We start from the raw sequence: 27,730 nt of genomic DNA on the forward strand, positions 1-27,730 counted from the left end.
CGGGGCAACGGCACCGGGAATGGGGCACTGCACCGGGAACGGGGCAACGGCACCGGGAACGGGGCACTGCACCGGGAATGGGGCACTGCACCAGGAATGGGGCAACAGGGCACTGCACCAGGAATAGAGCACTGCACCGGGAACGGGGCACTGCACCGGGAATGGGGCACTGCACCGGGAACGGGGCACTGCACCGGGAATAGGGCACTGCACCGGGAACGGGGCAACAGCACCGGGAATAGGGCACTGCACCGGGAACGGGGCAACGGCACCGGGAATGGGGCACTGCACCAGGAATAGAGCACTGCACCAGGAACGGGGCACTGCACCGGGAATAGAGCACTGCACCGGGAACGGGGCACTGCACCGGGAATGGGGCAACAGCACCGGGAATAGGGCACTGCACCGGGAATGGGGCAACGGCACCGGGAATGGGGCACTGCACCAGGAATAGAGCACTGCACCAGGAACGGGGCACTGCACCACACATGGGGCACTGTGCTGGGTACCGGGCACTGGGTCCTGTGCTGGGCATCCGCTACCCAGGCCCAGGGCCAGAGCCAGGCTGGGTGCCAGGCTGCAGGGGCCGCCTTCCCCCACCCCTCCCTGCCTGAGCTGGGGCAGCTCTGCCACCCCCCAGCCCCAGTCAGGCCCCATTCACCCCTTGCCATCGCCCCGTGCAGCGGGTGCTCCCTGCCCAGCCCCACTCCGATGCCAGCAGCGCCAAATCCACCCCCACCCCGGTGCAGACATCACACCGCGGTTCGTCGCAAAGAACAATTTTAATACAACAGAAAACTTCCCAAAGGTAAGAACAGAGCCGGGCGATGGGCAGGAAGACACGGTCCCCTTGGCTTTCAAGACATTTTCCATTCAAAAAAAATCTTTTTCCCGCCATATCCACGCCGCTGGCGCGTGGCCGAGCCCCCCCTTCCTGAGGTGCTGGTGGGCAGGGGGTACCCGGTGTCTCCCCCAAACCGAGACCTTAATACAGACGGCAGAGGAAGCAGCAAAGGAAACACCAAACAGCTCCGACTGCTCATTTTTGGGGGTTAAATGGCGCCGGTTCAACGGGGGAGAAGCAGGATACGGAGCCCGGCACATACCGCACGCGCACAAAATAATCCAACACGCAGCCAAAAAATCCGCTGGCTGCTTCAGGGTAGGAAATGCTCCCGTTGGCACTGGCACGGCGATGCCTGATGGCAGGGGTGTTGGCAAACCGGGGATGGGATGGTCCCCCCATCACCAGCAAGGTGCTCAAAGAACTGGGGCGGCAAACCGCAGTGTATGGGGAAAGCCGGTACATGCATTATCAAATGGAAACATTTATATCATAGAAAACAGTAGAAACAGGGCGGAAAATGCTGGGTTGAGCTGTAGTTTGTTGGATAAAAACCAACAGGGGGGAAGAGGGGGGTGAAGTTTCCAAATTACAAATGAAGGAGAAGCAGCACTGGTCATTGCTGGTTTTTTGTTTGGTGGTTTTTTTTTTTTAAAGAAATACTCGCTTTTTATGGATGGCTGTATGCAATGACCGACGAACACCACGGGATTTGGTGGCAGAAGAAATGCAAAGAGCAAAAAACCAGCCCTAAAAATCCTGTTAATATTCGCAACCGATTGCTGACCCCGTGGGGAGGTCTCTGCTTTTTCCCACCTGGAAAGGCCGATGGAGCCGAGTGGCTCCAAAATGCTCTGAATAAAAAAATTAAAACCTTTACATCTGCTATATGCTTTATAAAATGAACCATACGCACTGTTAGATGATGAACCATACGCATATAAAATCATCCATATGCATCCCAGCTCGGACTGCCAGCATTTGGGGGATGTTGGGTTGGGGTTTTTTTGTTTTAAATATTATAATTACTCCCCCGATGGGGGTTTCTTAGGAGATCTGGGGTGTTTCCAGCTAAAACTGAAGTCAAAAAGTGGGGAAAAGCGAGCGGGTCTTTGCAAGGTTAGAAAATATTGTGTCATCCAGCTGGGAGATGCATGGAAAAGCCTGGGACCCCCCCGGGGGCCGGGTTGGACCCTCTGACGGTCCCGCACTGCCCGTTTAACTTATAAAAGTAATAAATTAATTAACGAATATTTGCATCGAGTCCTTTCTATACACAAAGTTTGGGGCCCTGCCGGGGAAATGCTGCTGCCGGAAAAGCTCCCGCGTCTCTATAAAAATATGAGCATCTTTCGGGGAGTACAAAAAGCCTTTAGGGGAGCGGAGGTGCCGGGGCGCAGCCAGCCCGGCCCGCGCCGACAACCAAAACGGCTCCAGGGACGTTTGTCTCGTGGATACGCTGCGCGGGATGGGTTTTTTGGGAGGTGGTGGGATGCCGCAGGGAGCCCCAACCATCCCCGGCTGCCGGCGCGGGGCTCAGGCGTGCTTGGCCCTGCTCCACGCGCTGCCCCGGGGTGCCGGGAGCTGAGCACCCGACGGCTCCTGGCTCCGTGCCGGCAGCACCGGCAGCACCCGTGGTGGTTGCCGGTGGCCGGTTGCTCTCTCCCCACAGTTCCGGTGCTGCCGGGAGCCGCGGTCCCGATGCTCGCATCCATCCCACCACAGCGAGGAGATGCTGCCATCCGGCTGCTCGGCACTGCTGATGGGGTAGGAGCCCTGGCATTCCCACTCGGCCACTGCCGGCTCCTGCTCGTCGCTCTCGGAGCCCTGCACCGCGATCTGCGGGACCGGGCTAGGCTTTGGCTTTGGCTCCGTGCCGGCCGTGCTGCCACACCAGAGAGCTGCACCCTGCCCGGCTTCGCCCTTTCCGCTGTCTTCACTTGCTGGCTCTGGCTCATCAAAACTCACTTCTTGAACTGCTTCTTGTTTCTTGAAGGAGTCCCGGCGCTCGGAGAGGTTCAAGCGCCGCATGACCACCACCTCCTGGTCCCGGTCGTGCCTCTCGGCCAGCCGGGAGCCAGTGGGGTGATAACCATGGTCCCCGGGGTACGCTGGCGCTTCTCCCTCCCCAATGGCCTCTCCATCCATCAGAGGCATCTCCAGCCCCAGCTTGCGGCCACCGCTGGTTTTCTTCTCCACCAGGATGGTGACAATCTTCTCAGCTGACTGGACGCGTTTGAGGAGGGGGGAGCGGGGACAGTCGGCGCTGCGGGGTCGTGAGCTCTGCCGGACGATGGTGGGGGGGGACAGGGTCTTACCCTGGAAGGAATGGGTGGGTTTGGGGTATCCGGGGAGAGGAGATGGCGAGCGTTGGGGAGAAGGCGGGCGCTGGGTGGAGGAAGGGGTGCAGGCGAGGGGCGAGGGGGGGATGCTGCTGGTGGATTTGCGACGTCCCACTTTGTAGCGTTGCCCACCCAGTTTGGGTGCCAGCCCGTGCAGGGAGCTGGGGCGCACGTGGCCGGCGGGTGACGTCGGGGTGCTGGAGGAGGGAGAGGTGCTCTGCGGGGACACAGCATCTGCCGCAGAAAGAGAAACAGGTCACCGCGAGGGATGGTGGGACACGCGGCATCCTCGCTGAGCCCGGAGCAAATATCCTCCCCCGCGGCGGGTTGGGGTACCTGGGGGCAGGTCGGGAGCAGGGCTGCGGCAGGGTGTTGTGGGACCCGGGGACAGGCTGTGTGTGGGGGACTCCGGGAGGCTCTCGCTGGAGGACAGCGAGTGATGGAGACCAGAGGAGAAGCTGCGGCTGGTGTGCAGGACCGACGACTGCTTGGAGATCTTCTTGAAAAGGCATTTTCTCCTGGGGGACACACACACACAAGGGTGGCGGGAAAAGGAAGAGCCTTGGCTTCTCCTTAAAGCTGGTGACCATGAGTCTGCCAAGCTGGTGCTGGCAGGACCGGACCTCGCTGGACTCCCCGCTAAGGCAGAGACAGAGCATTCCCCCCCAGCTCCAAGGACACCCCAGCACAGAAGCCATTTTATCCCACCCCGGTTCTACCCACCTGTCCTGGCCGTCCCTTTTCCTGCTCTTCTTACTCCTCCGGGCCATCCTTGTCTTGGAGCTGTTTTTCCGAGCGGGACCGATTTTAATGGAGGTGTTCTCCAGGGCAGTGGTCCGCAGGGCCACTTTATTCCCACTCTGAGGGGTAGAAAGTGAGATGCTGCAGTTGGAGCACCAGATCTGAACCAGCTCCTGCCTTGGCTGCTGGCGGAGGCGATGCTGGGAAACTGCTGGACCGACGTACCAGTGCCTGGGGCCGGCTGGGCGAGCAGCATGGCATTGGTCACCTACCTTCAGCAGCAGCTCCACGACGTCCCGGTGAACTAAACCCAGCACTGACTCGCCGTTCACGTGTGTGATGAGATCGCCTGCTCTCAGCCCCGCTTCCTGTGCGGGGCTCCCCTCTTCCACGCTCTGCAATTAAAAGACCAAGATTTTATTCGGATGCAAACCTAAGTTTCCTCCTGGAGTTCTCCCATTGGAAAACACAATGCCCGGCACCACCGGTCCCTCCCTACGCAGAGCCCAGGCCACCTACCCAGACCATATGGTGGACAGTATAGATGTCACTGTCCCCCATGTAGACGCGGATGGCTCGCAGGGTGAAGCCATACTTCTTGCCCGAGCTGTGGATGATGATGGGGGGCCGCAGGCTGGCGATGGCGAGGGACGAGTCTCGGCTCGGGGAGGAGTCGCGGGAAGAGGGGTTGGAAGAGAGGGAGTGGGGGGAGATGGGGCTCATCAGGGCACCGCCGCCAAAGTCATCTGCAAGCAGAAGGAGCCGGCTCAGCCCAGGAAAACCATGCGGCAGCCGCCATCCAGCAGCATAAACTGCATGGCGCACTGACCTGATGTGATGATAAGGGACAGGGCCGAGACGGAGGCGGATTTGGGGACGCGGCTGCCTGGCGAGGCTCTCTGCCTGTCCGGCACGTCCTTCTGGCTGCTCAGCCGACGGCTCCCGCCTGGCTCCAGGCCCCGGGGAGTTGAGTTTTTGGTGCCGGTGCTGTTGCTCCGGAGGCGGATGCGGTTCAGGCTGACGAGATCGGCTGCACAGAGGGAAGGATGGAGAATTTGGGGACGTGGAGAAGCCACCCCACGCCTGTGGGACCCTGGCTGCCTCCGGAGCATCCCACATGGTTGCCCGCAGCCTACGCACCGGATAACGACGACGGCTTCACCGCGCTGCTGGTCCCTGTGTCGGGGTCTCCCAGCACAAACTTGGGTCTGTCTGGCTTGGAGGATGCCACGCAAGGGCTTTCATCCTCTGAGGAGAAGGCAAACTTGGGCATGGTGTCCAGGCTGTAGGTGCTGGGTAGTGCAGCAGGGCTGCGGCTTCGCTCGTGCCGGGAGGTGTATGGTGTGGAGCTGCAGGATGTCCAGGAGCGGAGCCTGCACAGGGAGAGCGGGAGGGCTCAGGACAACCAAAGACGGGTGAGGTGGATGGCACCAAACCACTGCTGCACCCCAGGACGCATCCCACTGACACACAAACCCACACCAGTATTGTATCCCCTATCTCAGCACGCACCGGGGCTCCGTGCCCGCCAGCCGGCTCCTCTCCTCGTCTCCTGAGTGCCGGTCCCATCGCTCCTCTTTGTCCTCGCTGTGGCTCCGATCGGAGGAGGAGAGGCTGAGGTTGGGGTGAGCTGCCAGGAATTCAGAGCTGCTGTACACCTGAGGAGGAGAGAAGCTGTCAACAAGGAGCAGAAATTTGGGAATCCAGACGCTCCGGCATCAGCCAGGACAACCATGCTGACTGTGGCACCCGCCGTTTCAGATGCCGGAGGAGGGACTGGAGCACCTTGCTGAAGCGATGGGAGCAGGAGGAGAACTGCCCAATCTCCACGGACGATTCCTCGTCGTTGGTTTCTTCATCCTCCGAATCCAAGTGGCGGTACCTCTCGGAGCGAGCTGAAAGCAAGAGCCAGAGCAGGCAGGGCTGTCATCCTGCCTGCAACACACCACGTTCTGCCTGCCCGCACGGCCCCAGTGGGACCTGTGCCCACAGGGAGCTGTGTTGTGGCTGACAGCCCCGTCCTGAATCCCAGGAGAGTTTTGGGGTGAGAAAGTAAGGGTTTTGGTAAAGCCGAGCAGCCCGAAAACAGGATTGCATCTCTTTCGTGATTTCGGTTGTAAAGCGACCGACTTCACCCAGGAGATTTTCATCTCCTGCAGAAGCATCCGACCTGCAGCTGGGATAACGGACTGGCAGAGGAGGGGGCAAGGGGATGGATTTGGCCTCACTGTCGAAGTAGCTGGTGTCATCCTCCGACTCCAGCTGGGGGATGAACTCGGCCTTCTGCCGCAGCAGCCCATTCCAGTCCAGGTGCAGGAAGAAGGAATGGTGCTTCACCTCGTGCGCACCCCCTGCCAGGCAGAGAAACCCACATTAGGGGGACAGGGCAGGGTCTGGGATGCTCCTGCTCCCATACCGAATGGAACGTCTCTCCTCCATGCAGAGCAAATGGCTTAAAACGGGATGGAGCAGAGCCCTGCGCTGCCTTCCCAGGGTGAACCCCGAGCTGGGGACCTTCTCCGAGGTCAATGCGGCATGACGTACTTTGGTTTCAGCTGCCACACGTACCGGTGCCCAAGCGCTCGAGGGGACACTGTCTCAGCAACCGAGTGATCAGGTCCTGGGCGTCCGCAGGAAGAGCTTCGTCCCCTTCCGGCCACATAATTTCATCTGCAAGGGAAAAGGAAAAGGAGTTTGCAGTGCCTGGAAGAATTTGACCACGACGAGGGCTGGGACAATGCGAGGTCGCAGGAGAAGTCGCTTCTGGGTAAGTGGAAAGTCCCCCAGGAGCTGCAGTGGATGAAAGCATCCTCCCAAATTGGGAAATGAAAGCTTGAGGAGCCTCCTTGCCATTCAACAGAGTCTCGCTTGAGGAGGCTGTAACAAAGCCTGACAGAGAGTGCTGCAGCGGTGGTGAAAATCAAGTAGGTATGAAATGAAGGAACCACGCGTTAAGGACAACCACGACTGCCGGGCTGGCTGGGAAGAGCAAACCGAGGAGCAAAGCTGCCACCGACACTCACCACTGATGACCTGCCCGAAGAGCTCCTCAGGAGTATCTCCAAAGAAGGGGACACAGCCCACCAGGAACTCATAGAGGATGATGCCCATGGCCCACCAGTCAACGGGCTTCCCGTAGCCCTGTATGAGGATGACTTCCGGGGCGATGTACTCAGGCGTGCCACACACCTGCGTGGGAAGCAGTGGCTGACACCTCTGCAATGACCTTTGCAACAAGTCCCGAGGCTATCCCAGTCCCTGGTGATGGCAGATCGGCCAAGTGGAGCAGGACCTCATACCTGCTTGTCCATGAACTCCCGAGTGTCCTTCTCCATATGCCCTTCATAGAGGTTCGTGGTCATGTTCATCAAGCCAATCTTTGACAGACCGAAGTCTGTCAGCTTTATGTGGCCCATGGAGGTGATGAGCAAACTGCAAGAGAAGACAGACACCCCACAACAATGCTGTTTGCTTCTGGGGAGACCTGGGCAGGACCAGCTAGACCCCAAGACCTCTGGTCCTGGTGTACCAGCACAGAACCAGGTCTCTGGGCACCAAAACCCATGACCTCATTCTCCCTTACCCTCTTGGCTTGGATCAGTCCCTCTCCCTTCCCCACCAAACCCAAACCCATCCTTGCTCAGACCTGACCCACATCCTCACTTGTCAGGTTTGAGGTCGCGGTGGACGATGCCGTAGTTGTGGAGATACTCCAGCGCGAGAACGGTCTCAGCGAAGTACATCTTCGCCATGTCGACGGGCAGCGGGCCCATGTTCTTCAGCAACGTAGCACAATCTCCCCCTGCGGGGACATGGGTCCTCCTGAGCATGGCGGGGGGCTCAGAGAAGGCAGGGAGGTCACCGGGCAGGGCTAGGCTGCCTCTCCTGCCAAACAGGCTCCCAGCCAGACCCTCCCATTCCTCCTTGGAGCAGTGTTGATCCCTGGGGCATGGGCCACAAATGTTCTCCTAGGTGAGTATGGCCACCACCTTCATCAAAGTAAGACTCAGGATCACCAAAGCATCTCCTCATGTTTCCCTCTGCTCCCTGGAGCAAAGCAGGGCAGGAGATATCTGGGTGGTGTCCTTGATGCTCAGACATTGATATTCCCCCTGATATTCCCCCTCACTGCTGCACCATCCAGCCCCAAATACTGTTCTCACCTTCCACATACTCCATCACCATGCAGAGGTGTCGCTTCGTCTCGAAGGAGCAGAACATACTGACCACAAAGGGGTTCTCTGCGAAGGTGAGGATGTCCCTCTCCACGAACACCTGCTGGATCTGGTTCCTCAAGATGAGGTTCTGCTTGTTGATTTTCTTCAAGGCAAAGCGCTGCCGTGTCTCCCTGTGCCTCACCAGGTACACAGCCCTAGGAGAGAGCGAAATGGCTGGACCTCAAAACGTGTCCTCCAACCACCAGGACCGACCACGCAGCACCACGGGGCTCGGACAGGGAGGACTTTGGAGACGTTTACACATGGACAAAAGTGTTAGGAATTTCCCAACTCACCCGTAAGCCCCATTGCTGATCAGCTTGATGGTCTCAAAGTCCCCCTCACAGGGCTTCCTCCGAGGAGCAGCGGCCAAAGGCTGGCTCTGAAGAAGACACAGGTTTTTAACGTTTCCCAGCGTGCCAGCGCTCTGAGTACAGGCAGGAATTCACTAAGCACCATCACGTATCACCTCTGAGTGCTCCTCGCTGCCAGAGGACATCCCTCCCTGAGCCCTCTCCATCCACAGACCCCAAACTAGAACACGATGCTCTGCAGATCAAGAGCCCACTCTGAGCTCTGTCCACTCAAGAAGTCAGATGAGGGACTGTGAGATGTTAGACCTGAATACAGCGGTCACCCTTGGGGACAACCCGAATCAACATCTCCCAGCCTAAGATAGCAGAGGAGCTGCTGCAAGGAGCTTCAGTGTGGGGTGAGGCAGGACGAAGCTGAAGGCAGCAGGTGGGACACTCACCTCACAGGCATCATCGTTCTCTGGTGTGATGGTGTTCCCGCTGTCGAAGTGATCCAGCTGGACCATTTCTGCAGAAGACAGGGATGGTTTTCACCTTCTTCATGCTCAACCCCCACCAAAATAACCTCCCACCAACCACTTTCCCTCCAAACTTGGAGATCCTGCAGAAATTTAGCCACATGCTTTGCTCGAGCTATCGTATGGAGAAATTCAGGTCATAGTGTTAAGAGGTTCAACACGAGGTTAAACATTTATATAATTCTCTTTTTTCCATGGTCATTCCCGTGTTCTTCAGGGATTATGGTTCCCCCCACCAAGGCCATGGCTTCCTATGGATTAAGCGTTCTTGAGCTTAATCTGCTTTGCTGAACACATTGGGAGCAATAACAAGGGATGTGGGGCTGGCCAGGAGACTTGGACATTGTCCTGGTCCTGCTGTGACCCACCCCATGACACCAGCTCAGCCCTGCCGGTCCCCCTGCCACCTCCCAGTGCTTGTTCACGCTTGCCAGTGGCCAAACTGGGAGTCCACATCCCACTGCAGACCTTGGGGACACCAACCCAAGCACTTCCCTACCCTCTAGTGGGTCCTTGACGAGCCCCAGTTGGCTGATGATGTATCGGGGAATATCGGTCTTTATTCCTTGGCCAACTTTGGCGTGTCCTTCTGCAGCTTCCAGGAGATGGTAAAACTCCTCCGGGTCAAACTCCTGGACGGGGAAAACCAAGAACAGTTGAGGAGCAAGACTTTGCAAAATTAAGCCTTTCCTCTAAGCCTTGCAGGTAACATCTGTATTTGGGGACGGGCTCTGGATGCTTGCAGGAGAAAGCTAAATGCTCTGTTCCTGTTTCTAGCATTGTTACAAATGTAATGGCTTCATGGAAAAAAAATGAAGCCTCATGAGCTCCTTCTTCCAGTTGCAGGAGCCATAGCACCAAGGCAAGTGTTTTAGAAATTCTGCGCAACAGCTAAAAAAACAACCTGCAAATGGGTGCAAAAGCTTGCCAAGAAGTTCACATCTTCCTACCCTGCTAGGAAATCAAGTTTCTCTGCTCAGAGAAATGTCTTTAATGCCAGGAATGGTCTTAGCTCCTTGCTTCAGCCTGGCCAGGATGGTGAAGAGCAGCGGTTCCCATGGTGGACCAGGCAAGGTGGTGAGAAGATGTCTTGTCTTTCATGGTCTGTGCCCACCCGGAGAGGAGGCACAGATCATGAAAGACAAGACACATCAGGAGCTGGCATGTCTTACCAGGCACTCCAGAAGGCGAGCAGGACGGGAGATGATGATCAGCAGCTTCCTCACCAGTTGGTCAATGAACTTCACCTCCTCGCTCTCTGAACGCTCCTGAGCCTGCCAGAGAGGAGATGGAAACCAGGTCTACTGGAGACTTGAGGAGACGGCACCAGGCAGGGAACTGCCCCGTACTCACATCTCGGAGCATCTTCTCAAGTTTCTCCTGCAGTTCCATGAAGTAGCGGGAGGTGATGAGAGCTCCCTGGGACTTTGCCAGACAGTCGCGGGCCAGCTCGATGATCTGGTGGTGGATGAAGCCCAGCACCCCATCTGCCAGTGGCAGAGTGCTGCTCGGAGAGAAGTTTGTGATGGTGTCCTGCAGACGCTCTTCCATTTGGGCCGTGGCCTGCAAGGCAGAATGTATGGTGATGCCCAGGAACACGTGTCCCCATGCATTGGGTTTGGCCAGCCAGGATCTCATGCTACCATCTCCTGCAGCTCTGATATCCATGTGCACATCACGGCCCCACCTGGGAGCAGCTTCCAACAGGCTGGAAAAGCTCCACCAAAGTGTCCAGAGACCTCTGCCTGTATGTGTGATAATGCAGACCTGCAGGTCCCTGCCTCCCCGGTTCCTGACCACGTCTCCAGTGTCCTCCAACACCCCCCCATGTATCTACCCACACATTTTATATTCCAGCACAGAGAAGAGGTTGTTCTGGAGAAGATGCTATCAGGAAGCCGTGGAGGGACTAACGTGCTTGTCCTCCCCAGTCCCAGCAGTTACCTTGGGGAACCTCTCCTTGTAGACATGGTTCATCATCACAACCTCGTTATCAAACGTTCCACTCGTCCGGCCAGGGCTATGGAGGGAGGAAACTTGTTGTGTTATGAGGTCCAAGTCATTTACATCTATGCAAATAGCTGCTACCTGTGGAGAGCGATTTGTTCCCTCCTCCTAACTCCTGATCCCAAGCGGATAAAGCTCATCTGAGCGGAGCCACCAGGCTTGGACCAGCACTTCCAGCAGCATCCCTCCTACCATGCATGGATCTGGAGGTCCCTGGAACCTGGTCCAGGGAAGGTTAACCTGATCCAGGTCTCCAAACCCAAGTCACTTGAAAATCTAGAACTGAGAGGCTGGTGCATCAGCCAACTTGGCTTTGACATGCAAGCTCATCCTTTCCTCCCTTTAGATCCCACAATTTCTTGCCATCGTTGCCCTTTTTGCAGCTCACCAGCAAAAAAACCCAACCAACTGCCGTGGTGGATGCAAGGACCTTCATTAAACAAGGTTTCTCTTTTACCCTCACCCAACGTCGTCTCTCTCAGGCCCCTGCCTGGTGATCCCATTATGCAAAGCAAGTCGCAGGAGCAGCCAGCAACTCATTAACCACCATATAATAAATGCGGCGATTAAAACCAGACCCGAGCTGCTCGCTGCCAGCCCCAGCCCAGCCTTTGCTGTGCCGTGCTGACTGCAGAGCTGGCATCTTCTCGTTGAAAACATCACCACCTGCAAAACCCTGTCAGATAATTAAGCTGATTTTAATGACATTTCAGCCAGCAACATGCAGGGCTATGGCTCTGCCTCTGGTGCAAAGAGGGTCTGGAGCTTTTTCAGAAGGAAAAGAAGATTTAACTGAAACATCTCCTGCTAAAAGCACAAGCTCCTGGTGCTGGGCAAGCGGAAACGTGACCAGCTCCTTGCACGGAACATGGTATAGGAGCAGCAACGTGGAGCTCAGCAGGTCCGCAGGGTCAGCCTGCACAATGCTACGGCCACCAACTTGACGGTCTCCCTAAATTTTCCTCTCTCCAGGCTGCAAACGCCCATCTACCTGTGCTCCTTGTTTTTTGCATAGGCAAAGGCCAGGCTGATGCTCAGCCCCAGCCAACACGTTTGATGTTTCCTGACCCAAGCCCAGAAACAGGATTTTTAACCTTTTAATGGCAGGTCAAGCTGGTAGCCTCCCAGCTGTGCCCTGCAAGGATGGTCACCACCAGGGCTTCTGCTCTGCTCTTCTCCACCAAAACCTTTGAGACAACCGAGTAAGAAGCTGCAAACCAACTATTTTGGAACAAATCCCATTTTCTCCAGCTTCAGCCCCAGGAAACCTCACTCTCAGGTGTCGTCTGCTGCCAGGAGAGCAATGCCACATCCTGACAGCTGAGAAGATGCTGAGAACCAGACCCTAATGCACAAAATCATGGAGCTTAGGACCATACGATCATAGACTCATGGAATGCTTTGGGTTGGAAGGGACCTTTAAAGGCCACCTAGTCCAACCCCCCTGCCGTGAGCAGGGACATCTTCAACTAGATCAGGTTGCTCAGAGCCCTGTCCAACCTGACCTTGAATATTTCCAGGGATGGGGCATCTACCACCTCAACCCACAGCTTCTCTACTCCCCTGCAAGGGGAAAACCCATATCGGGGTCAACACCTTCGGATGGTTCAAGCGGGACCAGGATGTCCCAGGAACAGTTCACGAGCGGGCAGAGGATGTGCTGGATGTGCTGGCACCCGGTGCATCATTCTGGCAGCACCGTGGGCGCTCCCTGAGCCGGCGGGTGCCATACCTGAGGCTCCTGGATCGTGGGCGCAGGCAGGGTGAGTGCCGCCCCTCCTCGTCCGTGACGCTCTCCGTACTGCGGAAATGCTTAGAAAGGAAATGCAGCTCGTCGGGGGTGGGCTGGTACGGCAGCTGGTGCAGGCGCTCCTGGGAGGACGAAGACGACTGGAAAGGAGGACAGACATGGGGATCAGGAGATGGATCCATGCTTCCCGGCAGTGGGGTGGAAACCAGCAAGCCCATGAGGCAAATATTCCCTGGAGACTCTTCGGAGGCTGGAAACACTGACAGGCAGCACACTCTGTGCTCGATAATATGAAATACGGATGGCAAGGCCAGCCCAGGGAGGTCTGCGCTGCCCATTCCCACCCCAAACCTCCTGCTCTGCCATTCAATCCAGCTCTGCTGTCTCCCCATCCCTTGTACCCACAGCATCCCGGGCACCTCCTGCCCGGTCAGGATGCGCCCCATGCACACTCAACCTGTGACATGCAGGGATGCTGTAACACCCAGGGATGCTGCAACCCCCAGGATGCTGTAATGCCTAGGGATGCCGGAACCCCCAGGGATGGGATGCTGGAACCCCAGGGATGGGATGCCGGAACCCACTCGCCAGGCTCTGCGGCTTTCTTAAAAGCACATTTGGAAAGCACGATACAGCTAAAGCACACGGTCCTCTAGGAACGGGCTGCCTAGGAACCGATGCCGCGGGGCTTGGGAGGCATTTCACCAAAAATTAAGTGTTTTGGGTTCTTCTCGCCTGCTGCCATAAGAAAGCAAACGTTACCGAGACAGTGGAGCTGGGGGTGTTGGTCCCATAGCCAGAGGAGGGTAGCGAAGCCAGTGACCACCTTCTGCCATCAGCCCTGCAAGTGCAAACATCCTGATCACGGTCAGGGAAAAAACAACATCTAAATGCAAATAAGTAACGGCAGAGCGATAAGGGTGGGGAAAAGGACGCAGGTTTGGCTTGAATAATAAAGCCCCGAAACATTTTTTTTTGGAACAGATTGAAGTTGGGTGAAATAAGAGGGGTTTGCAGGTGAGGGGGGGTGTTCTGCGACCCTGGTGTGCAGGTGTCCGCGGGGACAGTGACAGTGAGCAGGGTCCCTGTGAAGGGACAGCGCTGGGGCTCGCTCAGGTGGTGAACCCATTTCAGACAGACACCCTCCCCCAGCAAGAATCTGATTTTTAATTAGAGCAAAATTCAGCCTTCCGGGGTTTTGTTCTATGAGAAATCGGGATTCCTAAAGACCCGTCCTGAGACACCAGGCGCCGCGGAGCACAGCCCAGTTATAAACAGGAAGGCAACCGCTCATATGTCGGCGAATGCTTCCTCTTGGAGACGTCTCTAATGGACGGGGCAATGTCCAGGTCAAGACGAGGCCCTTCACCTCCCGTCGCCATTTCCTGTGCAGGGCCAAGGACGGCAGGAGCTGGCAGGGTGCCGGATCCGGCACCGGCACCACCGTGTGCCCTCGCTGCCGGTAGGCTCACAAACCCCCAGTCTGGCTTTTTTCTCTGTTACAAGCGTGAACACCATCCCTAAGCCTCCAGCTTTTTTCCATGTGACGATCGATGGGTTAAAATCAGCCGTCCGCCCCCATGAGTGCAATTAATGAATTAGTTAAACAGGATTTTGGCGTCTGCGACCGGAGCAGCACAGGTTGGGGAGGGGATGCAGCAAGATCTGCCTCTGCAGGGACTCAGCCGAGCATCCGTCCCTGGACATCTGCCGAGCATCTGTTGAGAGCGCTCGGAACGGGGCCGAGCTGGGGCTGAGCTCGTGGCAGGGGTCGATATGATGGGAACAGGGATATTTCTGCTCCCGCAGCTGCAGGGAGCCCAGTCCCAGAGCAAAACCTCCTGCCCAGGGATGCACACAGAGAAGGGCTGTGCCGACATGGAACAGACATCTCCCCAGAACGCAACCCCAGACCATCCCCGGTACTCGCCTGTCAGTCCGAGGAGCATGGCTGGGGTGGTGGGAGGCACCGGTCACGACAGAGCAAACGCCACCAGACCAAAAATCAGGGAGAAAAAAAAGCAAAACAAATCAAAATGAATCACTTGAGGTCAACAGAACAGTCCTAGCTGGTGAATTATAATTATTAATGGCTATTAATGGTCTGGGGAGGGGGGCCAGGAGCTCACCTGCGAGCGAAGGGGAAGTTGATGGAGGTGCTGGCGGAGAAGTTGCGTGGGCTGTCCAAGGGGCTGCTCCCGGCTGCGGGGAAAAAGGCGGAAAAGTCACCCCGATACCCGTCCCGCTGCGATGCCTGGGGTGCCGCAGGCTGCTCCTTCAGGGGAAAGGGGATAAATCGCTTCCCAAACTATTCCCTCCTGGAAAAGGCACCCGCAGCCAGGAGCCAGCCCACTGCCACTACCAAGGTGCTGCAGAAGCAGAAGGGTTACCCTCCAGAATCTTCAGGTAATTTTGGGAGATGGTCAACCCAACCCCTGGGACATCCCTTACCTGTTGGTACGGAGAGGGGGGAGAGAGGCCGCGAGAGGGTCGGAGAGGGGGTGCCCACCACTAAGCTCTTCCTATTGCTGCTTCGGCAACTAGGGAAGAAAAAGAGGGAATTAATTTGGGGAAGCAGAGGATGGGTAGGGCTGGATGGGCTCGAGCACATACGGGTCCACTTGTACATCATGCCCTGGGCAAGGGGACATGGCTGCTGACACCCCATCGATTACAGATCTGCCGCAGGGAAGATCTGTCCCCAGTTCAACACTGCTGGAGGCAGGACGACGGGGTTATTTTTAACGATGAACCATCTTGTCGAGGTCCCACTTCTGGTTTTGGCTTGCTGGGGAGGGCAGAGGCAGGCGGCCCCTCGGGCAGAGCACCAAGGGCAGGAATAGAAAAAGGGATGTAAAAGGAGGAAGCCACGGAAACGCCAAGAGGACACAACTCAACCTGCTCCATCGCGTGGAAAATGCCCCCAGTTCCTATAAACCTCCCTATGCGTGGTGGTCCCCATGTCACAGCGGAGGGGACAGTTGGTCCCCGACTCCCTGAGACTTTGCGGTGTCGCTGGGCATTCGTGATGTCCCGGCAAGGTCCGGCTCGGCCGCGCTCCGGCAGGCAGCAGGAGGAATCCGTGTGCTGGCACCACATACACGTCCACGCCGATGGCACCAGCACCTCGACACTCTGAACACCCCAAAACTCCCACCGCATCCCAGCATCCTGCAGAGCTCCTCCGAAACAACTGAATGGCCACGTTCACAACCGCCGGGTCTCCATATCACCGTTTCCATTCCCATCCTCCCAATTCACAAGATTTCAATCCTTCTTGCAGGAATTTCGGTTTTCCTTTCCTTTCAGCCCTTCTCCAAGCCCTGAGCCTTGCAAGAGTAGCCCAGCCTCAGAAAGCCCACCTGCCCACAGGGATGCTGCGGCCCCACTCCTACTACGTGCAGCCCATTTCAATCCCATTTAAAATACGATGGGCTCATTTAAGTTCTCTTTCACTCTGCAGAGAGGGAACTGCAAATACCCACAGCACAGATCAGAAGCTGGCGCTAGCTGGCGTGTAAGCACGAGGACAACCTTCCCCTTCCTCTATCTGCGCTTCCTCGGGCTGCAAAGTCTGCAAAGATATGCTGAATTTCCTCGCCAGGCTGGGAACAGGAACCTGCACGGATGCTACTAATTAAAGGACGTCATTTAACATCATGCCACGGCCAGATACACATGCAAAATCGAGAGGATGAACCTGGAGCAAAGAGATTCTCCCCAGATCCCCAAACCAGAAGTGAACGGCAGATGCGGTATCCAGGGTGCAAAGGACGGCATTTCGCAACATGCTGTCCCTCCAGACAGATGTACGTGGCACCGATGCGTGGTCCATGCCGGCGACGCGTGGTCAGAGCTCTGCACGTGACACCTGTCTCCCCGTCACCTCCCGCTGGCATCTCCCCTCCCTGCGGGGCTCCTCCTGCTCCCACCCTAAAACTGGGAGCCCTAACTCTTCTGCTCGAGACTGAAGGTCTCGGCCAAGCCCCCCAAACCCCTCCACTGCCGGCTGCACCCTCCCTGCACCCAGGATGAGGGGTCTCTGAGTGCCCCCTGGGACACGCACCCCCCGATCACCCTGAGCTCACCCGAAGCTGCGGTGGCTTTGGGGGAGCCGGAGCTGAGCCGTGATGCCAGAGGGGGAGGCAAAAACCTCCCTCCCCAAACCATTCACCCCTTCCTGCCCCTGCCTGGCCCCTCCATTTGCTTTTCTTGCTTAAACGCAGGCGTGAGCACCAACTGCAGCACCCACAGCTGCAAACTCAGAGCCCAGCACCCACCCCCGGAGCAAGAGCAAACCACAGCCTCTTGCTGCTGCCGGCGCCGTGTGCTGACGGGAAACCAAGGCACTGCAAGCAAACTCGCTCTGCCACCGAAGCAGCACAAGCCGAGGTTTAGTAGCCAGGAGGGCTGCCGAAAGCAGCCAGCTTTGCCATTCGGTCGTGCCATGAGGACCGGGGTCCCTCTCTGGCTTGCGGCTGAGGCGGGGGGACATTCCAGGGAACGAGGGACTCCTGCTCGCTCCCCGCTCGGGAGGTTTCATTTTGGAAGCGAAAACAAACCTCTAACGAAGCAAGTTCCAGTAATGGTGACACAGAGGGAGGCCGACGTTTCCTGTTTCCGCGCACTCCACCCTCAGCTCCGCAACCATCTTGCGCCACTTTAACCCCGCTTCGCCTGATGCATCAGCTACAGCTGGTTCCCATCCTTCACGGCATGGAAACCTCGGACTAGAAACAAACCTCGGGGCAGAGACGAGCTGCCGAGCCCCGCAGGCAGGAGCTAGGGCTGCTGCCCTCTCTGCCTCCATCACCTAATTGCACGTTCGGTACCAAAAATGGAGTGGAAAATCGCTGTCAGCATCTCCCGTGCTGCTTGTGTTGAGGCGGCCTCAGTGCTGCCGTTGCCGTCCAGCACTTATTTCAAAGGATGCGGAAAGTGCATGACAGCCGATGTGACCCCAAAGAATAATGTCACCCATCCCACGGCTGCCTGCAAGGAGAAACAGGCACCTCCCAGTGACACCAGCACCCGGCCTCGGCACGGCATGGCCAGGATGTCCGCAGGCAGGAGACAGAGCAAAATCCAGCAGCTTCCCGCAGGCTGCCTCCTTGGAGCTGCGGGAAGGGCAGGATTTGGCCGCGCAGCACAACACCCACAGCTCTAACCAGCAAATGGCTCTGCCAGGATCCACGCGAGCGGCATTGGGTGGCAAGGAGTCGGCACCGTGTGATACCGAGGGTCATGCTAACCCACCCGGCTGTAGGCAGGATCAGCATCGGGGAAGTGCCCGCGATGTGCCAGCTACCGAGGGGCTGCAGCATCTCCCACAGGATCTGACCCCTAAAACTTCCCAGGACAGTAGAGCATCGCGTGCTGGGTGCCAGCCTGGTGCTGGGCACTGTCGGCAGTGAATGCCAGGCAGAAAGCTGGCTGTTTGGGGCAAAGCGGGTGCAGGGTGGCGGGACATTTTTCTTCCATATGCCCCAAATGAGCACGCAGCGCTCACATGCCTGGAGATTTGGGGAAGTGCCATGGATCACCACATCCTGGAAAAATCGGTTTCCAGTGGGATAAATTTGTGTTTAACGTCAAAACCCACTGAACCAAGCAGCTGCATCCTAAGTTATCCCATGATATTTCTTCTCCACGACTTGTGACGGCACTGAATTCGACTGCCTCTGGGGATGCAGGCTGGGATGAGGGAGGCTGGGGACCAGGGTCTGGATGGTGAAACGCAACACGTTGCCTGGCACAGGCCATGCGCAACCCCACCACATCTTCACAACCCCACCAGGCACCCGGCATCGCTCTGCAGAGCTGCCCTGGCCCGTCGTCCCACCCCAGCCGAAAGCCTGGTGCTGCGGATGCTCTTATTAACCCACCCTGGAGCACTGAGCAACGCGCCAGGCACCTCCTGAGAGCAAAATCCCAAATCCTTGCAGGGAATCGTGGGGTAACAAGTTGGCTATAGACTTACCTATTTCTTTGCACTGCAAGAAAAGAGCCTAAAGAAACCGCCTTCCTTCTTGGGATGCATCCCTGCAGATCCCCGTGCCACAGTTTCCCATTAGCGGGTAGGAAATGGTACCTGTTACATCTGCTGGCACGTTTTCCTGTGGTGTGGGAGGTGTGAACAGCCACGGGCAGCATTCACAGAGGAGAAGAGCCCTGTCAGCCACTGAACTACCGTCTGTCCTGCCCCACGCCGGCCATCTCAGCATCCCCCCACGGGAAATTAGGATCCCTCAGACCTCTTAATCCCACTAAATAACATCATATGCTTTCTGCTTGCTGTAAAATAGGCCACACCGGTTCTCATCGTGGATTCTAGGAATACCGATGAAAGAAGAGCAAATCCTCTGCCCTTCATGAGACTTAGAGCTTCATCATGCTCAGCTGGAGACAGATGACTGCCTAGATCATCACTCCAATTACACATCTCTCCCAGGGCCCCCCCAGCTCAGCCACCCCAGGTTGGAAAACCCCATCCAATGCCTTTTCTCATTTATTAAGGGTCCCCCTTGCCCGTCCTCGAGCGCCGGCAGCCGTAATTCCCACAGCCCAGGCGAAACACGCACCTTCCCGGGGCTGGAATTGGCGCTGGATGGATTCATTTGCTAAGCAACCGTGTTGCTTTGTGCCAGCCCACAGTAATATTAAAAGATATTAACAATGGGAATATCTCCTCTCTGCCTCTGCACTGTCTTAAACACCTTTTTTATATAAAGCTGTGGAAGGGTTTCGTGCCTGGGTTGGTTACAGCACCCCAAATCTGCTGGATGGAGATGCCAACCTCCACCACCCGTACCCAGGGGCCTCAGTGGGTGCTCGCTGCACCTCTCCAAGGGATGGGAGCGCTGCCTGTCCCCCTCCTTAGGGACATGTCCCACCTACCTGCCTGTGCCAAGCCTGGCGTGGCAGCTGCAGAGCTGGGGTAGCCCCCCAGCAGCCCCCAACGCTGTCCCGGCTCCACAGCCCAAGGGTGTGTGAGCCCTTTGCCTCCCCATAGTCCCGCCCATGGCTGGCTGCAAGGGACTGGCCCCTTCTCCCCGCCTCTGGGCACCCCGGGGACCCTCACCCTGGCTCAGGACACATCACTGCATGGGACACATCCCATCAGCGTGGTGCCCACCACAGGTATTTCCCCCCTTGTGCATGCAAGACCGCCCCCCCCGCAACTGCTGCAAAGAGCCCCAACGCACACCCCCCTGGGACTGGCGCACAGCACCCCAAATGGCACTGGGCTCCCCCCAGTGCACCCCACTGGCGCACGTGCATCTCCTAATGCCCCAGGACCCTAAACTGTGCACCCCCCATGGCACTGGGCTCCCAGCCAACGCACCCTCTGACGCACAGCCCACCCCATCCCCAACAACCTCGGCGCTCTGCGGATGCCCCCTCAGTGCACAGCGCCCCCCAAAACCACACACCTCAGTGCGCAGCCCCCAGTGCACAGACCCCCCCCCCCCAAACCCTGCACCCCTGGTGCAAAGTTCCCCCAACCCACGCACCTCCCAGTGCCCACCCCGATGCAAAGACCCTCCACACCCACACACCCCCGTGTGTCCCCCCGCGATGCAAAGACACCACCCCCCCCCAACTACAGCACCCCGGTGCACAGCCCCCCCAAACCCAGGCACTCCAGCGCGCCACCCCCCGCGCATGCTCCCTCCCCCCAACCCACGCACGCCGGGGTGCACCTCCGGCGCAAAGTCCCCCCAGTCCCCAAAACCACCCCACTCCTGTGCAAATCCCGGTGCAAACTCACGCACCCCGGTGCACGGCCCCCCCCAACCCCACACTCGCCGGGGTGCCCCCCCCCCGCCCCTCCCGGTACCTCTTGGAGCGCTGGAGCAGGGCGCCGGCGGCCCGCTGGCCCCGGTAACCGGGCGGGGCGGCTCCCCAGCAGCTCGGGTCCGACATCGCCGGGCGGCTCGGCCCCCACAGGGGCCCGGCCGCATCCACCGGCACGGCCGAGCGGCGCCACCGGGGGCGCGCGGGGCCGGGGCCGCGCCGGGGGCTGGGACCGGGGCCGGGCCGGGCTCCCGCCGCCGCCGCCTCCCGCCGCCGCCCGCCCCTTCCCGCCCGGCGGCGCCGGGGTTACTATGGAGACAAGCAGCGCCCCGAAACGAGGTCGAGGTTTCCATAGAGACGGGGATAGCACCCCAAAAAGGAAAGGGGGGGGTATGGGGTTACCATAGAAACGAGGCAGCGCCCAATATGGGGTCGGGGTTATTGTAGAGATGGGGCTGCACCCCGAATTAGGGGCTTGGGGTTGCCATAGAGACGGGCCAGCACCCCAAAATGGGGTCGGGGTTACCATAGAGATGGGGGAGCACCCCAAAATGGGGGCTTGGGGTACCATAGAGACCCCCAAATGGGATCAGGGTTACCATGGAGATGGGGCAGCACCCCAAAATGGGGGCTTGGGGTACCGTAGAGACCCCCAAATGGGGTCAGGGTTACTATGGAGATGCAGTGTTCGCTGCTGATGCATTTGAGGGGCACAAATCCCCCCTCCCCCAAGTCAGCTGGGGTGCCCCCAAGACTTGGGGCTCCCTGGGGGGAACCACTCCCCTAACAGCACCCTGCCACCCACAGGATGCCGTGCAGGCCACCTGTCCGGCAGCACCCCAGCAAGCACCCTGCCGTCCCGCAACCTCCCTCCCGGGCCGGCTTTCACGTTCAGTCGGGGAGATCCCGAGCAAAGATGCGGTGACATCCATCCTCCTCAGTGCCAGTGACAAAACCTCGTGTGGTGGCATCCCAGGGCGGGTGGAATCTGCTGGGTCGCACGGGACGGCATTGCCACGTTCTCCAGGCGGCAGCAGGCAAGTGCCACAGCCAGAAATCCCGGCACCGGTGGGTTTGGGCAGAGTTTCAGCGTGGTGAAAGGGCAGCACCAAGCCCAGCAGCACTGCACTTCCCCTCGCCTCCTGCCTGGCAGACACGAGATGCCAGCATGTTGAAGCACCCAGGGGTGCTGCCAGACTGCCAGTCCTCATCCCTGTCCTTGTCCCCATCCTGTCCCCACCACAAGCATCCCAAAAACACACTCCCCAAGGCCTTGGCTGAGCAACCGTGTGGCCGCACTTGTTTTTCCATGTGCCACAGTCATTGCGGACAAGGGGTGGCCAGCCAGGGCTCATGGAGGGAGCACCCCCGTGTGCAGGCAGAGCACAGGCAGCACCCTGGCTCCTGCCTGCCTGCCTGCAACAAACGGCTCCGCCGGTTGCTGAGCAGCAGCAGAGCTCCCCGCCACTTCCCTCTCGTGCGGCAGCCAGCCGCTCTCCCAGGCAGACAGACGGAGGTGCCTGGCATCACCCATGGGTGCCAAGCAGGCCGCAGGTCTGCCCTGTAGGTGCCACAGGGCACAGGGCCTGGGTGTGACTGCCAGGTGCCAGCACACCCACTGCACCTTGTCCCCAGGGCAGAGTGCAGCTGGCACATGCCACAGGGTCCAGCCACCCGCCTCCATGATGGCAGCATCCAGTGGAGCATCGCAAGGGGCTCATGGCATTTTGGGTGGGGGTCACCCATCGCCCAGAGCAGCCCACCCGTCCCCTTCCCCCTCAGCAAAGCAGAAAAGGTGGTGAGGGATGTTTCCCAGGTGGGATGAAGGCACCATCCCACTCCCATCCTGCTCCCATCATGATGCCCTGCCCTGGTCCACTTCCGAGGCAATCCCACCCCAAAAATGAGGCTGCTCAGAGCCTGAGTTCAGGCTACCGCAATGGCGTTCCCATCGGGGGTCCCTAAAACAGACTGGTCAGTAGTGGACACGGAGCCCACCGGCACAGCCAGGCCACTTTTGGGGTGTGCAGGGCTGGGGACAGACCATGGACATTGACCCACACATCCCACAGAAGACAGTGCTGCTTTCGGGGCCCCCAGGGCATCCCTGGGGGGCATGACCCACCTTGCTGCCCCTGGCTCCACCTCTCTCCTCCCCTTCCCTGGAGCTGGTGGCCACGGTGCCTGGGGGAGAGTTGGGGGGGGCGGGGATCTTACCTCCATGGGTGCAGGGTTAGTAAGGGGCTGCAGGGGCTGCAGGGACTCAGCAGCGTCGGGCTCTGGCTGCTTGGAGACAAGCTGCAAGGCAAGATGTGCCAGCGTGGCATCAGTGGGTGCCGGTGGGCACCCCCGTGGCACAGCCCCCCGGCTGGGCTGAGGGGTCCGGAGGGAGCCCCAGAGTAGAGAGGGCAAAGGCTGGAGGGGGGGATGAGGGCTGGGGCCAGGGGCCAAGGGCCGGGGGGGGCCAGGCAGGGTGGGGAGAGGGGAGCTCAGCAGACAGCAGGGACACTCCGGGGTCTAAAGCTGCGGGGGGGGGGGGGGAAGACACCGGGTGGTCTGGTGCTTTCGGGAGGGGGGGCGGGTTGGGACCTGTGGCCCGGGAGTGGGGACGTAGCAGGACAGGGATGGACCGGGACGGGGATGGACCGGGACGGGGATGCAGCGGGACGGGGATGCTCCGGAACACCGCCGCCCGCCCCCGGGGCCGGTAACCGGCGCGTCCCGCCCCGGCCCCGACTCACTCCAAGGTCAGCGAGGGGATCTTGAGCCTGTCCCGCCGCGACTTCATGCCGCCGCCGCCCCCCTCCGCTCCCCGCTCCCGGCTCCCCGCGCCGCCGCCGCACCGGCTGCCCCCGTGCTGGGCGGCTCCCGCGGGCGGGCGGCAGCGGCGGCCCCGCCGGGGCTCCCTGCTCGGCCTGCCGGGCCCGGGCCCGCCCCTGCGGCACGGCACGGCACGGCAGCCCCCGGTCCCCCGGTGCATCTGCTCCTGCCCGGCCTGGTCCAGCGGCAGCCCTGATCCGTGCCGCTCCCGGGATGTTGCCGGGGCATTGGTGGTGCTGAGACACCGCGGCCCCAGCACAGCTCCAGCACAGCCCCAGTGCCCCACCAGTGCATCCCTAACGCAGTGCCAGCACAGCCCCAGCACAGCCACCCCACTGTTGCCCCCCCAGCACAGCCCCACATCCCCAGCACACAGCACCCTGACACCTTGGCAGCCCCAGCCCAGCGCCAAGACCCCCTGTGTTACCGCCGCAACACCCCAAAACATCCTGGAACAGCCCCAGTACAGCCCAATACACCCCAACGCACAAACCCAGTAAGAACCCCAGTACGTCCCAACACACAGCCTCAGTGCAGCTTTGTAACAGCCTCCTACCACACCCCAGTACACCCCAATACTGCTTAGAACACCCCAGAACACCCCAGCACACCCCAACACACCTGCAGTAGAGCCCAGCACACCCCAGCACACCACAGTACATCCCAGTACACCCCAACACCACTTAGAACACCCCAGAACACCCCAATACACCCTAATACACCAGCAGCAGAGCACAGCACACCCCAGTACATCCCAGTACACCCTAGCACACCCCAGCACACACACATCAGATCCCTCCAGTGTCAGAGAACATGGCGATACCACCCTGGATTTGGGCACAACAAGCCCTGGTGCCATCCACCGCCCGTCCCCACTGGCCCCCGTGGTGCCGGTGCCACGTCCCTGAGCGCGTCACTCCTGGTGACACCCCGTCCCGCACCCTGGGTGACGCAGCTCAGGCACTTACGCTCTTCCTCGGCGTGGCAGGCTCAGCTCCTTCTGCAATGAGAAAGGAGAGAAGCAGGGTGAGATCGTGGCTGCAGGCGTCGGGGGGTGCCCACGCATGGGACTCCCACCTCCCGCCAGCCGCGGCCACGCACCCGGCAGCATCCTCACTGCCTGCAGCTGGCCCCTGCCACCAGGCTGTCACTGCAGGATTGGTCCCAGCTCACCTTGCCTGGGGTGTCGCAGCTCTGCTGTGCCAGGTGAGGGTGACAAATCGCCCGCCCGGGCTCAGCACAAGGGGACATCTCCTTCCCAGGTCCCCAGGTCCAGTGGCCCCGTGGCCAGGCCCAGGATCGAGGGCGTGAGGGTGGTGGAGCAGGAGCAGCACCCAGCTGCCTGGCTGAAGCATGGCCATGGGGTGGTGGCCGTGCCCTGTCCCCCACCCGTCCCCCAACCCCGGGCATGGGGACCAGCTGATGGCCCCTGCGCTGTTTATTTTTCTAGCCGCTGGGAATATTTCTTGCAAGAGCTGTTTGCTTGCAGGTGGTGCAATAGGGCGAAGGGCAGCTGCGCGGGCAGGAACCATGGCCCACACCATCCTGTCAGCGCAGTGGGCACTGGCTGGCTCCAGCACGCACCCGGTGCCCACCCACGTGCCACCAGGCACGCCATGGAGAGTGGCACAGAGAGGGGTATGGTGTGAGTGGGCCAGTGCGTGCCCTGGCATGTCACGGGATGCTGGCATGCGTGATGGGGGCACGTGCTGGCTAATGCCCCGTCATTGCCCTGGTCCTGCACCCACTGCCAGTGCCCGCCGGCCCTGTACCCCTAAGCAGCTTAGACACATTCCCCACGCGGGCAGGGAGCTCCCTGCAGGCAGGGGCTGCTCCCACCCATGTGAGGGCACACGGAAGAACTCATGCACCCCACACACCCCCTGGGGTGCCTGCGCCCCATCCCGCTGCCCATGCCACGCAGCCCCTGCGGAAATCCTGGGGTTGGGGCGCATTGCAACGCAGTGATGCAGCAGCATTGCCATGGCAACGGGTGACATCATGCCTGGGTGCACAGGGATTTGGCAGCCCCGAGGCCTGCGGGTGTGCGTCTGCCTCAGGGTGGCGTGGGTGCAGGGTGCGGGTGCCTGGGGTGGGCATGGGTGTCCCAGTGAACCCAGCATCACTGGGTGACCCCAGGCTGGGGAAGGGGGTGCAGGGTCCCTGCATGGAGCAGGAGCCTCCTAGCACCCTCACCCTGCCATTGCAGGGCCCAGACCTCCACCCACACCAGGAACCATGCTGCCGGCCACCAAGCAGAGGAGGAGGCAGAGAAGGGTCACGCCGAGGGTTTTACTGCTCAGCCATGTGCAGACAGGACAGTGGGACAGAGGACAGATACCCCCACCCCACAGCACAGCCACCCCACCCAGCTATGGGTGCAAGGACACAGAGCGGTCCTGTGGCACCCAGCGCCCATCACTGCCGGGGGGTCTCCGGCCATGCTGCATCCCCGGGAACAGCCAGCACATCCCCCGAGGGCCATGGGGACCCACGTGGGTCAGCACAACAGGTCCAGCACCCACGGGGTGCCTGATGCACCCATCCAGCACAGTGCGTCTTCCATCAGCAGGTCCCGGTGGGAGCCGGGATCAACTGATCCCTGTGGGGACAGCTTCAGGGATGACATCAGGGATAGCATCACTACTCAATGCTTTGGGATTAGCTCCCTGGTGGGAGACCCATCCCACCTCTCCTGCCATGGGGATGTGGGCACACAGCCAGGCCTCTCCCCAGGGACTGCCAGGAGCGACACCCACAGCCGAGAGCCCTGAAGACCATGGCTACGGTTCCGTTCGTCTGCATCCGTGGGGAGGCAGCTCCTGCATGGGGCTCTTTCCCAAGCTGAGCATGCAGCGGAGCGCAGCTGCCCTGCGGAGCTGCCAGCTCAGATGAAGGCAGCGCCGTGCCATCCTCCAACCGCCCAGACAGCCAGTTACTGCGGCTCCGTTCTGCAGATGGGGATGGAGGCGTGAGGTCACCCGGAAAATCGGGCTCAGCACTCAGTTTTGCGAGCCGAGGATGGGGCAGAGGGGGGGAGGCTGTGGTTGTCACCCCTCCAAGCATGGCAGTGGGTGTCGGGGTTCCTGCGGGGAGCAGGTGTGGGGTGGGCAGGGAGAATGGGTGCCCCTCGGCCTGCCTGGAGCAGGAACACTGGGCGATGGAGGGGGTGGCTGTTTGGAGGGGTAAATTGGCACTGGCACAGCGGTTCGGCATGGACCGGCGTTGTGTGCTGGGCTGGAGGGACCATGAGGCTCCCTTTGAGAGCTGCCAGCCCCTGCACAGGCGGGTCCCTCCCCCCCCCCAGCACCCCATGGAATGGCTGGGGCTTGTACCCTGCCCTGCTCCCCGTGCTGGGTGCCTGGCTCCTGTCCCATCTGTCACACGCTGCTCACCCCCACCTCTCACAGGCGCAGCCCCCACCTCACACGCAGCACCCACCTTTCCCACACACGCACCCACCTCACAAGCACACACAGCACCCAGAGAACCCAACTCCCACTCACAGAACCCACCTCTCACACACAGCACCCACCTCTCACATGCAGCACCCACCTTTTGCATGCACCCACCCAGAGCACCCAACTCCTACACACAGCACCCACTTCTTGCACATGCACGCACACAGAGCACCCAATTCTCCCACTTCTTGCACACACAGCACCCATCTCATACACCCACCTCTCACTTAAAACACCCACCTCTTGCACATCCACACCCAGAGCACCCACGGCTCACCCGCAGCACCCACCCCAAGCACGCTCCCCAACCCCTGCAGCACCCATCCCCGGCAGACCCGCACCCAGAGCACCCATCTCACCCTAGGCTCATCGGGGCTGGTGTCCCCCGCCCCGCTCCCCGCGTCTCCCTCCCGCCCCGCTGGGCTCCGGGCCGCCGCCGATGTCCCGCTGCCCGGTCCCGGTCCCCGGTGCTCACCTGGAGGCCCCGGCGCCGCAGGATGCTGGGCTCGTCCATCCCGCTGCCGCGCCCGCTGCCGCCTCCCGCTGCGCCCGCTCCGCCCGGTGCGCCCGGTCCGCCCCGCCACCGCCACCGCCCGGTGCTCCCGGTGCGCCGCCCAGCGGCCCCGCCGCGTCACCGGCCGCGCATCAGCACCGAGCCCGGGGCTGGCACAGCACGGCATGGGGCTGCCACGGTACGGCACAGTCCGGGGCTGGCACGGTCTGCTTGGCTCGGTACAGCCCAGCGTGTCAGAGTCTTCCGTGGCACAGCACAGGGCTGGACCAGCACGGCACGGCACAGCATGGCATGGCACGGGGCTGACGCAGCATGGGGCTGGCACAGTCTTCCTGGCTTGGTACAGCCCGGCATGGCACGGCAGGGTCTGGCACGGCATGGCACAGGGCTGGAACAGCGTGGCAG

At 60.0% G+C, this 27,730-nt stretch overlaps 1 protein-coding gene across 3 annotated transcripts; it reads right to left on the reverse strand.

The window, feature by feature from the left end:
• Positions 1–769: 769 nt before the first annotated feature.
• Positions 770–27,565, reverse strand: MAST3 (microtubule associated serine/threonine kinase 3). 3 transcript variants are annotated; one of them, XM_054805599.1, is made up of 28 exons: positions 27,287–27,565; positions 24,319–24,350; positions 15,185–15,273; positions 14,863–14,935; positions 14,664–14,684; positions 13,496–13,574; positions 12,716–12,873; positions 10,921–10,996; positions 10,330–10,539; positions 10,149–10,250; positions 9,476–9,608; positions 8,899–8,966; positions 8,441–8,526; positions 8,091–8,299; positions 7,591–7,729; positions 7,227–7,359; positions 6,951–7,116; positions 6,496–6,597; positions 6,156–6,278; positions 5,713–5,822; positions 5,440–5,585; positions 5,068–5,300; positions 4,757–4,957; positions 4,447–4,673; positions 4,200–4,322; positions 3,910–4,046; positions 3,523–3,704; positions 770–3,420 (listed from the first exon to the last, which is right to left on the reverse strand). In XM_054805599.1, exons 1-28 carry the CDS (start codon positions 27,323–27,325, stop codon positions 2,381–2,383), a joined length of 4,437 nt encoding a protein of 1,478 aa, XP_054661574.1. In that variant the 5' UTR covers positions 27,326–27,565; the 3' UTR covers positions 770–2,380. The 3 variants fall into 3 exon arrangements, with proteins under 3 accessions (XP_054661574.1, XP_054661572.1, XP_054661573.1); XM_054805597.1 differs by lacking the exon at positions 27,287–27,565 and adding an exon at positions 24,524–24,616; XM_054805598.1 differs by lacking the exons at positions 24,319–24,350; positions 27,287–27,565 and adding an exon at positions 20,574–20,799.
• Positions 27,566–27,730: the final 165 nt, after the last annotated feature.

This window comes from Grus americana, chromosome 28, assembly GCF_028858705.1.
Source record: "Grus americana isolate bGruAme1 chromosome 28, bGruAme1.mat, whole genome shotgun sequence".
NCBI lineage: Eukaryota > Metazoa > Chordata > Aves > Gruiformes > Gruidae > Grus > Grus americana.

Coding starts and splice junctions, on each gene's coding strand:
- MAST3 (XM_054805597.1), bottom strand. CDS start 24,601: ATGTCCCCTTGTGCTGAGCCCGGGCGGGCGATTTGTCACCCTCACCTG. Junction 8,527..8,898: donor AGAACGATGATGCCTGTGAG/GTGAGTGTCCCA, acceptor TGTCTTCTTCAG/AGCCAGCCTTTGGCCGCTGC. Junction 4,323..4,446: donor CTGTCCACCATATGGTCTGG/GTAGGTGGCCTG, acceptor TTTTAATTGCAG/AGCGTGGAAGAGGGGAGCCC.